The sequence below is a fragment of the Aedes aegypti genome, chromosome 3 (genome assembly GCF_002204515.2).
Source record: "Aedes aegypti strain LVP_AGWG chromosome 3, AaegL5.0 Primary Assembly, whole genome shotgun sequence".
In the NCBI taxonomy this organism is placed as follows: Eukaryota; Metazoa; Arthropoda; class Insecta; order Diptera; family Culicidae; genus Aedes; species Aedes aegypti.
This window is the reverse complement of record NC_035109.1, coordinates 149,203,903-149,222,219: the sequence shown is the minus strand read 5'-3', so window position 1 is coordinate 149,222,219 and position 18,317 is coordinate 149,203,903. Positions and strand designations below refer to the sequence as shown.

General features: G+C 38.3%; 1 protein-coding gene across 5 annotated transcripts in view; it reads left to right on the top strand.

The window, feature by feature from the left end:
- LOC5572965 (NADPH oxidase 4) overlaps positions 1–18,317 on the top strand; it is a 33,282-nt gene that overhangs the window by 12,430 nt on the left and 2,535 nt on the right. For all 5 annotated transcript variants that reach the window (XM_021851469.1, XM_021851470.1, XM_021851467.1 and 2 more), the window contains exons 3-7: positions 7,496–7,591; positions 7,658–7,856; positions 7,921–8,018; positions 8,083–8,264; positions 8,325–8,463. In XM_021851469.1, coding sequence (XP_021707161.1) covers positions 7,496–7,591; positions 7,658–7,856; positions 7,921–8,018; positions 8,083–8,264; positions 8,325–8,463 — 714 coding nt within the window. The remainder of the gene's footprint in view (positions 1–7,495; positions 7,592–7,657; positions 7,857–7,920; positions 8,019–8,082; positions 8,265–8,324; positions 8,464–18,317) is intronic.

The window sequence follows — 18,317 nt, the reverse complement described above, 5'->3', positions numbered from 1 at the left end:
CGCTTGCTTCTGCGGGGGCGGGCGATGAGGGCAGGATCGAACATGTCGGGCGTCATTCGTGTAGGAGTGAAAAAAGTGCCGCGTTTCGTTAGTGTTGTTTGGGTAGTTTGTGATCCTTAGAGTCGGAAAAGCAGGATCAATCGTGTCGAGCGTCGGGTGATAGTGAAAATAGCCTCAGTAGTGTGTAATTCTTAGAGTGCGGTGCTCGCTCCAGTGAGGGCGGGCAAAAAAGAAACAAAGTTAATGATGAGCATAGTAAGGCAACACCAGTGCGACGATGGAGAAAAGAAACAGCAATAAAACCTGGTGAGATCGTATATAACATATTTAACTTATATTACCTTTATTACGTTTACGTTTACCTTTATTACGTTTTATATTACCAATTGAATCCACTAAATACGCGCCAGGGTCAAAAATCTAATTTTTGACTCAGGAAGTGTGAAAGCATTTCAGATATCCATTTGATATGTGGGTGTTTTCATGCGGGACTTGCTGGGTAATGAAAATGACCTCAGAATGTGTGTGTGTATTTACTGCCATTCTTGAAATGGGTCGTTGGAATTTCAGTAGAGCTATCACCTTCCATCTCCTGGGCTAAAGTTACCATAGATTCCTGCAGAGATTCTTCCCGAATTACCTCTAGGATCTAGGAGCATCCTGATTTTTTCAAGAAAACCTAGGATTCTTTCGGAAATTCTTCTGAAATACCCCCAGATTTTTTTCTGTCATCAGCCCTCCAGCGGGGCTTCGAAACATATTTCGAAGATTCTTCCAGAAATTTTGCTTGCCGTGAAAAGTGTACTGTGATCTGTCAAAATTGGGTACCTTTTGCAGTACCAAGGGATCAAATGCAGTACTAGAAGTGGTATCCAATCTGGAACGGACCTGATAAAACTGTATTTTTAAACCCATTGTTTCGTCCAGGGTTGACCAGGCCCTACGTTGTGTCTTAATTTGGTCCCGAAGGGGCAGACTAATGACGACGACTTTCTCCTCTACTATACTGATTTATTGCCCACCACCGAGAGGCAGTGCTCCTGCTCGGTGGGGGATACTCTTCTGTTACAGATCAACTTACAACTAACATTCTACAGAAAGGGTGCCTCTTTTATATCCTAGAGGTAATACGGACAGAAATTGCAATACAATAATGTGATGCGCCGACAGCTAGCATCACGCAGCCCAACGCAAGAGCATCAACGCAATTGGGCTGCTTGCTGCTATCTGGGGGAGAAACAGATAAATTAAACACACTGCTGCGCTGCTACTGTAGCTGAGTGCGCTTAGCATACAGTGAATGGGAGATGTCGTTTCGGCGTGACCGAACACCCATTTATCCTAGCGTGAAAACTTGCTGCATCGTGCAACCGTGAACAAATTCCGAGACAATAAACTGCTGCTATTTCTGAATCCGTGGAGGATTTGGGAGAACTGCATAAATCTCGATTACTTTTTCAAATCGACGTTAGTAACTATCAATTAAGAAGAATCACAACCTGTCTTCAAAAACTGTTTTAAAAAGAAACACCCTTTGAACATTTTTTCGACGTATACATCGCTTAAGTTTTGCATACAATCAGTTCACGTTCAAAAACTAGGTAGTTTCTATTATTTCCCACAATAATAATTATAACAATATGATAAGCCGTTTCATTCAGTTACTTTCGACGTTTTAATACGAGCGTAAAATCGGCTCAAGTAGTGTTTTGGTTTGATTTGTGGTTAAGTCACTTGGTCTCTCTATACAACGAAGCGATGAAAGTAGCGGTTGGGTTACGAAAGTTGAAATTCTTACTTACGCTGTTTTGTAATTCCGGAATTAAACTTTCTAAAAGTGAAACATCTAGTTGAGTAAACGTTCTAAAAGTGAAGAATCTAGTTGGGTAAGAGCGGAACGTGTGGAATTTCGTCTGCGAAACACGTAGGACCGATAAAGTAAGTTTGTTCACTTTTCTGACTTGAGACTATTTGAATAAGTTTTCGAAAAATAAAGTTATAAAATAACTCTAGATTTTTTTTTAGTTATTTACCTACAAACACATAAATACTCGCAAACGAAACAAGTTTGTCTGTTACAATTTATTTATTTAGGTGGTGTTACATCAATTAATTTGATAAAACCTCGTTAACGATGTTACGCCAATTTACTCGGTCCATGGCTGTGTCTCTCCAACTTCGATTTTGGCCCACGTTCTCCAGATCTTGTTGCACCTGATCAAGCCACTTCGCTCGCTGTGCTCTCCGCCTTCTTGTGCCAACCGGATTCGACGCGAACACCATATTTGCAGGATTGTTGTTCGGTAGTCTTGCGACATGCCCTGCCCATGTACCCTTCCGCCTTTCGAAACCTTCTGGATACTGGGTTCGCCGTAGAGCCTAGCGAGCTCGTGATTCATTGTCCGCCGCCACACAGCGTTCTCCTGCACTCCGCCAAAGATCGTCCTAAGCACCCTTCGTTCGAACACTCCAAGTGCTTGCAGGTCCTCTTCCAGCATGGTCCATGCTTCATGTCCCTAGAGGACCACCGGTCTTATAAGCGTTTTGTACATGGTACATTTGGTGCGGGGGTGAATCTTTCTCGACCGCAGCTTTTTCTGGAGCCCATAGTAGGCGCGACTTCCACTGATGATGCGTCTCCGTATTTCACGACTAACGTTGTTATCAGCCGTTAACAAGGATCCGACGTAGACGAACTCGTCAACCACCTCAAAAGTATCCCCGTCTATCGTAACACTGCTTCCCAGGCGGGCTCTGTCGCGCTCGGCTCCGCCTATCAGCATGTACTTTGTTTTAGATGCATTCACCTCCAGGCCGACTTTTGTCGCGTCACGTTTTAGGCGGGTGTACAGGTCTGCCACCGTTCCAAATGTTCTGCCGACAATATCCATATCATCCGCGAAGCAAAAAAATTGGCTGGATCTTGTGAAAATCGTACCTCGGTTATTGAATCCGGTTCTCGGGCACGAAAGTCCATCAAACTGTCGAAGTCCCCGGCGGGATTCGAACGAACTGAAATGTTCGCCCGAAATCTTCACGCTATTCTGCTCTGTTACAAATATCTACATAATAATTTGGGATCAATTTATAGCTTGTGAAGTCATTTTTGTACTACAGTCGACTCTCTACATCTCGATATCTCTCCCTATGTCGATAATTTCTTCGGTCCCTTCATTCTGCATACATTATCACTCTCCTTATTTCGATATCCTCTATGTCTCGATATCTCTATATCTCGATGTGTTCGTGGTTGATTTTCGTTCCCGATTTCCTCTCCATATGTCAAAATGTCCATTACTAAAGGTTACTAGGTCCGATTTCTTTAATTCAATTCAGTTCGGGAACACGAAGTGACGTCTGCTTGTTTATTATTTTCATGATAACGGAGTGATTTTCAATCTAGTATTCATTACAAGTGCGTTCTTTGTTTCGATCTCTCCCTTATTTCGGTGATCTTTTCAACATTGAGATTTGGAGAGTCGACTGTAAAAGAAATCTAAACTTGATTGACATAACAAACTCTTAAAGCGATTCCTTGATAAACTTTTGTACGAATGCATGCACAAATTTTTGTAACATTTTTAGAGATGACTACTAAAAAATCCCAAAGTTTCCAATGAATTTTTCCATGATTCTTTCCGTAATTTCTTGTAATATTACTGCATAGCAACAAAAGATATTTCAAACTATTTTGGGCCAACATTAAAACAATTTTCTGTAGGAATCGCACCTCAGGTAGAAGAATCGTCGGTTGAGAAGCATGCGTCGTCGTAGGTAAAAGTGTGGAAGATTTATCGAGAGGTATGATATTTGGATAAGTGTGATTGAATTGTAAATATATACCTGGAATGAATAAAGAGAGTTGCAGGTGCTGATTGAGGTATCAGTCAATTAGCTGCCCAGTTGAAGGAGGCATCTACTGTATTGTATTTCTTCATGATTTGCAATCGGATGTGGACGGGCTAGCCTCGCTAGGATCTGCGTGGTCTTAGCGGACTAGCTCTTCAACATTTTCAAATCATAATTTACGATGTTTAATATAAAAGTTTATATGTCAACTGATGTGATAAGAATAGAATTTTGAGCTACTTCGCAGAAATCATATACTCGTGTCGGTCCCAGAGTAGTCAAACGTACTTCGATGGCTTCGCCACAGATTTTTGTAACTTTCAAAATCATGCAATTCCATGCGTCGAATTTTATTGTTTTTTTTTTATCTAGTTCATTTATTTGAGGCTCAATCGCGTTTAACGCTCTACGGAGCCGAAACTCATTTTTTGTACTATTTACAATTTATTCACTTTTTAGTACCAAAATTAGTATGGGATTTAGCCAGGGTACTCGTGGCAACTCGAGGTTAGTGGTCACAATTTTTGAAGGAAGGACATGGCAGGGATTGGGATCAGGGTTGTCTGCTGCTCACCCGGGAGAATTTTATTGTTTATTCATCGTCATCTTGCGAAATTGACCCCAGGATCAGTTTCTTGGAAAGCTATCCCATACCCAACCCATAAGCTTTCAAAATTATGCAGATCAGTCGTAGATGATTCAATTATTCATCTACATAATATTTCCAATTATTGATCCCGGAATCGGTTCCTCGGAAACTCAGACACTGATTTCAAAGTGACAAAGTGATTAGTCTATTGGGTAGAATTACCGCCTATAAGAAAATATGAAAAGACCCAACCTAAGAGAAAATATGAAAAGACCTGAATGTACTGCAAACACGACAAATGAATGCTTTTAAGGTGATTATAAAACGAAGCCAAAATTGGAATTTTCAAGTGCACAAGACTGGAGAATCCGACAACAGTTTGCGTTGAAAATCAAATCAAATTGCTTGCTTGCTCGTGGTGACTAATGGGATAAATTTTCAACGCGAAGCGCTGTTTGGTTCTCAAGTCTTGTGCTCTTGAAAATTTGAGGTGTGGCTTCGTTCTATAATCATCTTAATCCATATTGTGTATGAGAAATTTCGTTTTTCACATTGAAAATCCCATTGTTCAATAAAAGTCCACAGAATCAGTTTCAGACACATTTTTAACGTAGGTTTCTCAATTGCCCAACCGCATTGATTTGAGTTGCCAAGTTTAGGAATATCCTGGCCAAATCTATATAAATAAAAATGGAATGGTGTTTGTATGTCACGAAATGGCTCACGAACGAGGCAACGGATTTCGATGATTCTTTCTCCATTTTATTCATCAAGGGTTCCGACGTGTTTGTGTGTGTAAAAGTTCCAGAATGCTCACCGGGAAAGCCGGAAAAACACGAATGTCATTTTGTATGGGACGATTCATAGCTATTTTCAACAGCCTACTTGATGGCAAGACGAAGTTTGCCGGGACCACTAGTTAAGTATATAAATGTAATAATTAAAAAGATATTATAATATTATATTTTCTTTTAAGTAAATGTGAACGTGTTCTACTTAACACGGAATGTTTCCTGCTAGTATGATGGTTTAAATGGTGTATGACCGGTGCTTCTACCCTAGTGATTTCTTATGAGATCCTGTGCAGATTTCTGATGGAAAAATATTGAATGGATTTTAAGGAGATCTTACGGAATCTTAATGAGGTCCTAAACAATCGAGGTACCGTAATCCGGGGTAACATTGATCAGCGGGGTAACATTGATCGGTATGATCCTTCTCGTAAAAAGTTAAAATCATCATTTATTGATGAAATATTTTCAAAGCATGAATGATGCCTCTCTTTCTTACATTCATAAGCTAATAAAAATTGAGGTTTTTGTGAAACTTGCATTTCATTCATGCGTAAATTTATCATCATTTTGAATCAATGATTTTTATCTTTATGGATTACACTACCAAAGATTCATGTCTCACACAAGTTCTGCAAATGGTATGAGCAAGGAAAATGTGATTGTTACCAGAAATGGCATCGCCGAAAACGATTCCGTTGTCAAATCTTTCATAATTTTATTCAATTAAGCAACATTAACGAACTACTATTGGGAATTCAGAATTTCCTTAGGAAATTGCCTACCTTTAGGCGTATTGCACGGTTCAAAGTGATTTTATTTTTGAAATAACTCAAAAACAAATGACTTGTAAGAGTTTGGTCTTCATATTCGGCTTCAGGGGCCATGATTTAAGTAAGCAACGACATTTTCAATATTACCGAACGTTGTTTACATGGATGATCAATGTTACCCCATACTAGCTAAATCAAAAAATCACTTAAAACATTTATTTAAACATACTTAAATCTTTTGTAAACCAAAATGTAGTACATGGTCACGAGCGGTGGGTGCCAGTACTTGTTTTAAAAATATAAAATCTGCAACATTTGCATTTTCAAATGAAAAATTTAAGAAATATCCCAAAAACTGATCAATTTTACCCCGGATTACGGTACATACATGTTACAAATAAGGAATATCAATAGATATATGACCAAATCTGGTCATATAATAGTTAATATGCTTTAATTATAGCATGTGTGCTATATGGGCAGCTTTCTAGAAGGATACCGTGATTTCGGGTGAAATTGATCACTTTTCACTGTTTTTCATGTCTGTTTTCTATGATGTTGCCAATTCCAAACAACTTAATGCAGGAAAACAAGTACGACGGTGAGCTTCATTGGTTTATGTACTCAAATTTTCAAACAGTTGTGATTTTAGTGCTAAAAATCGTCTCTAAAATAAAAAATCAAGGAATTCCATTTCGGGGTGAAATTGATCAGCTGTTAAAACAATTATTGCTAGTTTTGAAAACAACTTTACTTATTTAATTTGAGCCTCCTGAATCCAAATATGCTTGCCAAATTCTTAACAATGCAAAAGTTATGGAAATAATTAACAATTAATTTTCAGCAATACCGCAGAAAACGCCTAAATGTAGGCAATTCCCGAAGGAATTTGATGATGTCTATACAAAAATTCAATTATTACAACAAAATGAACAAATTGGTACGGATTTTGATGATAAAATTCGTTTTGGGGATATATTTCAAGCATCCTTACAAATTTTCAGGTTGACACCATGTCCAAATCCTTGTTTAAAACTATAAGTTTATTGATGTCTGCCAATACCACACAGAACACGATGATGGAATTTCCTATTATTTAATAGAAATAAACATTCCATAACACAAAAAGCTTCACAACATGCAATTTGACAATAGTAAAGACAAACAACGTTCATTTACATAGGTTGCATTGGTTTCTGTGCTCTATTAGAGGGAAATAAAATCGTGTGAAACAGTGATCAATTTCACCCTACTGATCAATTTCACCCGAATTTACGGTACTTAGCTGATTCTTTGCAAGGTTCTTGGTAAGATGCTTGGTGGATTTCTAAAATAATTCTAGACAGTCCCTTGATGTGATCTTGGTGATATATTTGACGAAACCCTAACCGGATCTTGAAGTTTTCTTGTTAATTTATTAGGATTAATAAAATAGTATAGATATTAAACGGGGCAAGAATTTAAATAATACAACAATTCACTTACTTCAACAGTTCACATGGATCGGATTCAATTTTGTGGTGTTTTGCAAAGCTTTTTCCCATTACCACCATGACCCGGAGTACTACTATCTCAGTAAGATTCTAGGTGTAAGTATCCATCATCCACCATAATGTCGTTACCCAAAATGTAACTGATATGAATGGAATTCACAGAATGGCCTCTGCATATCCCGCGGTACGGCGCCGATACTCAATTTGACCATGGCCATAATAACACTGCCTGTCTCACGCTCCTTTAATGTTCTCCTGAATGCTCTGTTCGGTCGATGGTCTATCCGAGCGCTCGTGTTCTACTTGGAGAAAATTAAAGTATTGCACCTTTTCCTCGGTACTGGGCTGATAATTGTGGGTGGTAAGTAATTTTGCGTACGCAATATATAGATTTTTAAAATAGCTTATTACATTAACACTTGCAGTTATTCATAGCATAGCACATTTCATCAATATCGTCAACTTCGTGGATAATTACGATGCACAGTTTGACGCCATCAATTGGGCCACTGGTATGGATGACGTAAGTAAACGAAAACTCTCTGACCAATCACAAATCTGTTAGAACAAAATGTCCATATTACTAGAGTAAGTTGCGCCTCCTGGTGGCAACACCCACGGGATTTTCCGGCTGCGTGATGCTGGTGACGCTGTTCGCAATAGCCTATTTCTCGAGTCGACAGATGCGCGATCGGTTCTACAACAGCTTCCTGGCATCGCATCATCTTTTCCTGGTGTTCTACGGAATGATGTTCTACCATCCGCTCAGGTTTGTACCAGAAATGTCTACAGTATGAATCATCATAATCACATTTTGAATGATTTTCAGCAACATCATCAAACATCAAACAAATCTGAAGGCGCACCCGAATGGTTGCGATATTATCGATGACCATGTGTTCAGGAATGATTCAGTTCTGCAAGCCATTTGCAGCGAGGAACCAAAGTTCAGTGCCGGAGACAAATCGGTTTGTTTCATGTTTTCCGTTTCTTCAGTAAACATCCAAACATATGTAACATATGAATTAACTAATTGACGCTTATATTGAGCTGTTCGGTAATTCAATCCGCATGGTTATTAAATTAATTATTTTTCATAACCACATCCACCCATCTTATGATACCACACGCGCGCAGAGCGAGTGCGATTTGTTTAGTATTGAAACTGTTTGCCTATCATACCTACATCGCTTTAACAATAACTGTATTGTGGAAGAGCGAAGATGCAGATGACTACTACAGAGATGCAGTAACACTCTAAATTAAATTTACGCATATATTGAGGATCGGGTAACCAACTCCAGTGGGAACTTAGGTCGTTTGCTGACAGGGAAAGGGGGAATTGCTTTTGCTTTTGCTACTGCAAACCTGGAGCATCTGTAGCCAATGTTAGGAGCGGCTCACACAGCGTCTATCCCCATGTCAGGGGCGACTGATCATCGTCCGAGTGCCAGAGAAGGACTCTAAGCTAAACTGCGCACTATGATCCTCCGAACATTTGGGGAAATCTAGGGGGTTGGTATCAGGCCCTGCAAGCTAACCGTAAAAACACATCAGCACAGGAACGTCAACAAGAGAATACGGACCGAAACAATCGGCAAAGACCACAGCGACGAAAATGGACTGGCGATTGGAAACTCGGCACGTGGAATTGTAAATCTCTCAACTTCATCGGAAGCACACGCATACTTTGCGATGTACCGTAAAATGGGGTGAAGTTGATCACTTTCGAGCGATTCTGTTCTGTAACTCCTAGTAGAATGCATGTATTATTATCCAAATATTTTTAAAACATGTACTGGTTGGATATCTATCAAATTATACAAACGAAATTTCGACGAAATGTTCACTTAATAACAACATCATTTATTTTAAATCAAAAAGTGAAGTTTTTGATTCCGGGGTGAAGTTGATCAATTATTGCGATAAGTTTCCTGAAAAAAAGAGATATGCTATTCACTAAATTTGGGGTCACTGAATCTGGATCAATCCTCAAAAAGCTTACAACTAAATGATATATCGGTCAATTTTTAATTTGAAAGATGGAAATTACAGAACACACCACATTAAACGCCTAAAGGTATGCAATTATCTTTGAAATTAGCAACTCGCACACAAAAAAGTACATTTTTCACTCAGAAAATGATTGTTTATCCACAATGCAAATTCAAAACTGAATTTACAGAATATATCTGCAATGTAAGAAACAGTTTACTTAAATGTAGTATTTATATAGCCTTGTCAATAGTCGATTGTTTGGAGAAGAACCCTTCAACAGTTCATCAAACATTCCATAAAAAATCTGTTTTCCCATGGTATAATTATCTTGAATGTGAAACCGAACTTAGGAACATCAAGGGCAGCCATCAGGTAATACGACGTCACAAAAATTGTGCTAATTGAAACCGAATCATAGATCTCTTGACAGTTTATACATGTGGGTACGTGAATGATCAACTTCTCCCCACTGATCAACTACACCCCGAATTACGGTACTGAAGATCCGCGGTTTTGGCATCGTTGCAGGAGGGGTGCTGGTCAGGAGCAAAAATGCGAATGTTTAGGGGTAATCATACCATCTACCAGCGCTGCGGCAACACACGTGAGCTGGGAACAGCTTTTATAGTGATGGGTGATATGAAAAGGTGCGTGATCGGGGTGTTGTCGATCAATGAACGAATGTGCAAGTTAAGAATCATAAGCCGATTCTTTAACTTCAGCATAATTAACGTGCATAGCCCACACTCCGGATGCACAATGACGCATTTTACGTGCAGCTCGAACGCGAGTACGACCGCTGCCCAATCCACGACGTCAAGATCATCTTAGAAGATTTGAACGCTCAGATTGGCCAGGAGGAGGAGTCCGGACGATTGGAAAGTTCAGCGCCCACCGGCTGACGAATGAGAACGGCTTGAGTACGGTACCGACGCCCGCCTCGGTACAATCTAGCGTGACTGAAACAACCGGATGTCACCAATGCGTACGTACAGTATCTTGAGGCAGCGTTGCCGGATGAGGGCGAGCTCGATAGGGCCGTTCTTGAGGACTGCTACAGGACAGTCAACGCTGCCGAAAGCATTGTCGGATATGTGGAACGGAGATCAAGAAACAAGGAGGTTTTGGAGGAGAAAAATGCAGCATGGGCTGCAATGCTGCAGCATGATATCAGATCCGTCACACTCGGGCTCAGATTGTGTACCACTTCTAGTACTGCATTTGGTCCCTCGGTAGTACAAAAGGTACCCAAGTCTGACAGATCGCAGTACACTTTTTACGGCATTCTAGATTACCTTATGAGCCATAAAATTTTGGGAAACTGCAAGGGACATCGAGGTCTTTAATTTGTCTTTGATGATACGCAGCAAAACGTGGAACGATACAGACTGAAGCGGAAGCAGTAAATCCGCAAATTCCGGGACAAAAAGCGTCGCCTGGAAGAGGTGGAATGCCAAGAAATTGAGTTGCTGTACCGTTTTCAAGAAACGCGAAACATCTATCAGAAGCTCAACACATCCCGCAAAGGCTTCGTGCCGCGAGCTCAAATGTGCCGGGATAAGGATGGGAGCATCTTGATGGACAGACATGAGGTAATTGAAAGATGGAAGCAGCACTACGATGAACACCTGTATAGCGCAGAGAGCACAGGCACAGAAGGTCAGAACAGCGAAGGCGATGGCTACGTCAGCACAGCGGACAGTGGAAACCAACCAGCTCCAACGATGGAGGAAATTAAGGATGCCATACAACAGCTCAAAAACAACAAGGCTGCTGGCAATGATGGTATCGGAGCCGAACTCATCAAAATGGGACCAAATCTTCACTGTACGGCAAATTCTTCAGAAATGCCGTGAATACCAAGTCCCAACGCATCACCTGTTCATCGATTTTTAAGCGGCTTATAATAGCATCGACCGCGGAGAGCTATGGAAAATCATGGACGAGTACAGCTTTCTCGGGAAGCTCACAAGACGATGGATGGTATGCAGACTAGCGTGAAGATTTCGGGCGAACATTCCAGTTCGTTCAAATCCCACCGGGGCCTCCGACAGGGTGATGGACTTTCGTGCCTGCTGTTCAACATCGCGCTAGAATGTGTCATGCGGAGAGCCGGGTTCAATAACCGAGGTACAATTTTCACAAGATCCAGCCAATTTGTTTGCTTCGCGGATTATATGGATATTGTCGGCAGAAGATTTGGAACGGTGGCAGACCTGTACACCCGCCTGAAGCGACTAAAGTCGGCCAGGTGGTGAATGCGTATAAAACATGTACTTTGTTTTATACGCATTCACCTCCTGGCCGACTTTAGTCGCTTCAGGCGGGTGTACAGGTCTGCCACCGTTCCAAATCTTCTGCCGACAATATCCATATAATCCGCGAAGCAAACAAATTGGCTGATAGGTGGAACCGAGCGCGACAGAGCTCGCCTCACATTGGTCCAGATTTTCAAATAGCTGGCAAAAACCCCATTTCCAAACATTAGATTTTAGTTGAAAAACAAAATCAAACATTCATCTTCTATATCAAATAGTTGAGAATACGTACGAGAAGTTAAAAATAAACATGTTTTTCTACATGTCCAGACGTTAAATAGCTGCACATGTTCAAAAACCTAAATTTTAGCTTCAAAACTCAACTAATAAATTTTCACCAAAACCCGTGCAAATTTAGGTTTCAGCATATTTTTTTCTAGTCGAGAACTCATTCTCACTCTCATCATCTTCGGATGGAAATTTATATTCAAGTGTCGTTAATCTTATTAAATTGATACTTATTGTTGTAGGTACTTCAAATATTTAAAGAAGAGTTTCTTTATACCTTACAAATCGCTCCCCGCCACTCCCCGCGGAGACATCTTGCTCAAACGCGCGTTTAAGGCTAAGGAATCGATTGAAGAAGATTCTTCTTGCCTACGTTTGCCTAAACGATAGTTGTTTGAAAAAGTTGAGAGCCAAAAAACGTATAAAAGACAGCATTTTTGTTAGAATTTTGCCCTATGACAATCAAAAAAATGTGACTATGCCCAAAATAAAGTCTTCAACACTAAATCATGTTCTAAAACACTTGTAATGGGTAAAAATAGTGAATTATTGAGAATGCGCAATTTCTGCCATGTTTTTCAAAAGTGAACCAATGTGCGCCTAGGAAGCAGTGTTACGATAGACGGGGATACTTTTGAGGTGGTTGATGAGTTGTATACCTCGGATCCTTATTAACGGCTGATATCAACGTTAGTCGTGAAATAAGGAGACGCATCATCAGTGGAAGTCGCGCCTACTGTAGGCTCCAGAAGAAGCTGCGGTCGAGAAAGATTCACCCCCGCACCAAATGTACCATGTACAAAACGCTTATAAGACCAGTGGTCCTCTATGGACATGAAGCATGGACCATGCTGGAAGAGAACCTGCAAGCGCTTGAGGTTTTCGAACGAAGGGTGCTTAGGACGATCTTTGGCGGAGTGCAGGAGAACGGTGTGTGGCGGCGGAGAATGAAACACGAGCTCGCTAGGCTCTACGGCGAAACCAGTATCCAGAAGGCAGGGCATGTTTCAAGACTACCGGAAAACAATCCTGCAAAGATGGTGTTCGCGTCGAATCCGGTTGGCACAAGAAGGCGGGGAGCACAGAGAGCGAGGTGGCTTGATCAGGTGCAACAAGATCTTGAGAGCGTGGGCCAAAATCGAAGTTGAAGGGACACAGCCATGGACATCGTTAATGAGGTTCAAATTAATTGATGTAACACCAACTAAATAAATTAATAATAATGCCTGTAAAAAGAGATCTAAACGGAACCAAAAAGAGACCAAACAGGAATCAAGAAAACAAAACATCAAACAAGCCAGAAGATAAAAGTTTGATTCTTAGTAACATCAGAGCAGATTTTTTTTTCAATATATAAGACTTTTATTTAGAATTCTTTGGGACATTACGACAAGTATTACTGTTTGTTGTTTTTTTTTTCATGATTTTCTCTAGAAATCTCATCAGCTATTTATTCAGGTATTTGCCGAAATGCTCAAATGTTACTCCAGAAATTTCTATATAAGATCATTTAGTGATTGTTCCCAGGGAATATCTCAACACATTTTCCTAAGGAAGCTCTCCAAGAATTTTATTTGAGATAACTCAAACATTCAACTTGGCTTTTCTTAAGCAGAACCATAGAAATGGAATTTCTCCAAAAAATATTAAAGAAATCATCTGAATTCCTACAAAACAAATTTAGAGAAATTTTTCAAGATTTTATCCAGTGATTCATTTATCGATTTCAAAAACAAACCATCGTGGATTTCTTCGGAAGGTATTCTGTAGAAATCCTCGAAAGATCTGCTAGAACAACTGGGGAAAATTCTAAGACAGTTTTGGAAGAAAATTTAGAATACTTAAGAAAATTACTGGGGGTAATACCCGACCAGTGGATACAACCCAGTGAACCACGTATCGTATAAGAATGTGCATCCAAAATCACATATTTGTACGTCAGAAATCAGAATCGCATTGATTGGGCATCTTAATCAAGCGCTATCAATTTCAACACAAGTTGTATATAAATCCCCAATACGATTCATAAACGACAATCTGTGTTGACAACAAAACATGTCGTAAATAGTACAATATAGAATCGTGTTAAGTTGTATGAACTGACAGATCATATATCAATTAAGAAAGCATCGTATGAAATCGCAATAACTTAGCAAAAATTACCACCCAAATTTGGTATCTGCTGATGTTGGGCCTCAAAGAACAACATAGCAAGTGTCGCTGTACATGAAGCGATTGTACCCCGTTTGGCATAAAGTCGTTTGGCATAAGGTCGTTTGGCATAAAGCCGTTTGGCATAAAGTCGTTTGGCATAATGGCTGTTTGGCATAATGGTCATTTGGCATAATGGCCGTTTGGCATAACAATTGACTTAAAATAAATATCGGCAAAAAAAATGATAGGTGGTGTTCGTTCAGAGATTTTTCAAACTAATAATTCCAAAAATTGTTGTGACATTAGAGAGCATTACTAAATAAAATTCGTGACGTGTCTCTAAGGGTGGTAGGTCATTTGGCATAAAGTCGTTTGGCATAAAGCCGTTTGGCATAATGGTCATTTGGCATAAATTCGTTTGGCATAACGGTCGTTTGGCATAATGGTCGTTTGGCATAATGGTCGTTTGGCATAATGAGTCTGAAACCAAGAATTTCTTAAGATGAGATTCGGGCTTGTTCTGGAGTCAATAATTGATAATAATTGATACAAATTGTCACTTTATTCTACAAACATATGCTCTTGAATAAACTAAAGCGTATTAGTAAACTTATTATCAATAATATTTTATAAAATTATGCAGAAATAACCCTTCTTCCAAATATTAATTCTAAATCAATAGCGGAACTATTGGAATAAATTTTTGCACTAAAGATTTTGATATATTTAGCACTAATTTACCCTTCTTTCAAACATTGTATTATTTTTAAATATGATATAACCAATTATAGGCATAGAAACTGTTCATTTGAAACTGAAACAAATTTCACCTTCTTTTATACATAGGCTGTTCTTTTAAGATTTCTTTATTTTTCAGATATTTTGTTGTTCCCAACTGACAAAATGGTGGCAATTGATAACATTGATCTGCTCAAGTTATCAGCGAAAAGAGAAATCGATTCCTGCTGTTACTTCGATGGTGCTACTTTTCCCGTAATGTCGGTTCCCGGAATGTCATTACCCCAAACGCCAGTATTCCGAATACCAGTTCCCCGAATATCCCGCTTCAACAAAAAGTTCACTTCCCCGAAAAGTTTGTGGCACTTTACTCATACTTGTCCTAACTTTAAACATTTCAGGGTGATGAGCGAACTGACCGTTTGATATACACCCTTCTTTATTTAATTAGTGGTTCTTTCGAGTTTTACCGTCCTCAATATTTTTGCCAACATGTGTATAGCCAAGAATGACAGAATACCAGCTTCTCTTGATTGCTTATCGTTCTTGCTCGTCCACCTTCCAGCCACTAAAGACTATTATAGCACCTATTTAAACTTTATCACATTTCGGGGAAACTAGTCATTCTAGGAACTGGCATTCGGGGAACCGACATTCAGAGAAACGACATTCGGGGAAAAGTAAGACCAGAGCTATGATTCTGAACGCAATTTTTGATGTCTTTTCGTTTTACTATACCGCAATAGTTTTTGGCGTCCAATCTTCTATTGATTTAATCATAAATTTTGCCTTCTTCTGAAAATAGGCTGTTCTTTATATTTATACTGTTTTAAATTATATTATTTAGTCAAGTTAAATGTTTACCATTTATATATTTCGCAATTCTTGCAAGATGTGCTGTTAGAATAATAATTACTTTAGAACCTGTAAATATTCAACATATTTTTTTGCAAACACAAGATCTCCTTTCAACATATGCTGGAAAAATATTATTTCAATCACAAATTTTCCCTCCTTTCGATAATAGACAGTGTTTTTGATGTACACTCTCAAAATTAAAATTTATATTGAATCGTTCAAAAGTTTTGCCACATATATTTTCTTTCAAAAATGTGTTGTTCATTTGAGTTATGTTGTGAGAAGATATGTAGTGTTAGAGCCTTTCACATTTTAAACGAAAAATAATCTGCTCTCGTATATAGGCTATTTTTGCATTATGCTGCATTAATAGATCTTTGGATAAGAGCTTTTAATATTTTGCAAATAAATTTTTCCTTCTTCTACCAAGTAATTTTCATCAAGTGTTACGTACAAACTGGGACAGAGCTTGATCTGCAGCAAAATATGTGCGTTCCCTTTATTGATAACTGCGAACTTTCTTTGTCAATTTACTATTTTTAAATATGTTTATCGCAACAACTCAACGATACTTTATGTTCTTTTTGCTATGGGCTCAGTGGTGCTGATCTCGGTAAAAGCTTCCAAAATGCCGATATTCATTCTAACTCAACCATTATGCCAAACGGCCATTATGCCAAACGACCATTATGCCAAACGACTTTATGCCAAACGGCTTTATGCCAAACGACCTTATGCCAAACGACTTTATGCCAAACGGGGTACAATCGTCTCTAAGGAGTGTATCGAAAAGTAGTCGCAAACTTTCAAAACAGTCTAAAAAATAATGGGTTGAACCTACAAACAATCTTTTGATCAGAAATGCTTTACAATGTATTTAAAAATGATGATGCGGTGATATTATTTCAAGAAAGTGGCATTTTGCATGATAATTTTGCAAATTACTAACAGATGTCGATGAAAATCTTGCACACCTCTGGAAAAATTGATATGTTAATATATGTGTTAAATTTTAAGAAAAAATGATTTCTGTTTATGCCAATATATTCTGTGCCACAACTCTCATGACATAGTGTTAACAATATTTTGAAAAATTCATTAACAAGCATTTAAGAGCAAATACAAAAATCGAAAAAAGTCGATTTTTAAGGTCCTCGTTTTTTGATTTTTTCTTTCTACACGTTAATGCTAATATCGAACGATTGTAATGAATAAAAAATTGTTTTTTGATTGGAAAAGTTTCTTTGCATATTTATGAAGTAACGTAAGCAAAAAATGTAACTCTATATAATTACCGCTGTGTATGACAGAGCTTCAAAAGTTGATTAAATAGAAGTGACTTTCTAAAACCGACCTTGTTCAAATTATTGAGCTTTTTTAGAGCAATAATTTATTTTTTTGAATTTCTTTTCACGTGCTGTGTGAAGTAAACATATTTTCCGATAGAATTAGCTTTTCATCCTATTTTGTTTGATATACATTTTGCTCAATACAAATCATCGAATCTTCAGAAGACACTTCAAAAATGGAATTTTGTGCAAGATTTTATTTTCCATGCTTTATAAATCTTGTTGTATTTATGTTAAGACTGCATATTATTCAATATTTTTTCAGCTGCTTCAATTTTTGATGACATGATGAAGATTTGCGTGAAAAAAGCTTTCAAAAAGATGTACTATGCTCTGAGATATACCGTTTTAAATGTTTGCAACTACTTTTCAATACACTCCTTACATCTCAGAATATAGAGTATCTTTGAGCTTGTTGCGATATACATATTTGGAAACAGTATATGAGCAAAGAAAGTTCGCAGTTTGCAGAATATTTCGCTGCAGATCAAGCTATGTGCCAGTTTGGACGTAACACTCGATGAAAGTTACTTTAGAAAATAATGGCTTTTTTTGGCAAATCTTTTCAACGGTTCAATATAAATTCGAATTTTGGAAGTGTACATCAAAAACACAGTCTATTATCGATAGAAGGGACAATTTGTGATTGAAATAATATTTTTTCCAGCATATCTCGGAAGGAGATCACGCGTTTGCCCCAAAAAAATAATATTTTGAATAATGGCAGTTTTTAAAGTAATTATCATTCTAACAACACATCTGGGTAGAATTGATAAAAAAGCAAAGTATAAAAATGGTTAACATTTAGCTTTACTAAATAATAAAATTTAAAACAGTATGAATATAAAAAACAGCCTATTTTTAGAAGAAGCCAAAATTAATAGTTAAACCATTAGAAGAATGGACGTCAAAAAATATTTCAGCATAATAAAACGAAATGACATAAAAAAATGCGTTCAGAATTATCGAAGTGATTGTGATAAATTTCCCCGAATGACTGGTTTCTCCGAAAAGTGGTGACAAGAAAGAACGATAAACAGTCAAAGGAAGGAAATATTCTGTCATTCTTGGCAAAAATGCAGAGGACTTGAAAGAACCGCCAATTATTTAAATAAAGAAGGGTGCATACCAGATGGTCAGTTCGTTTATCACCCTGAAATGTATGAAGTTACGACAATT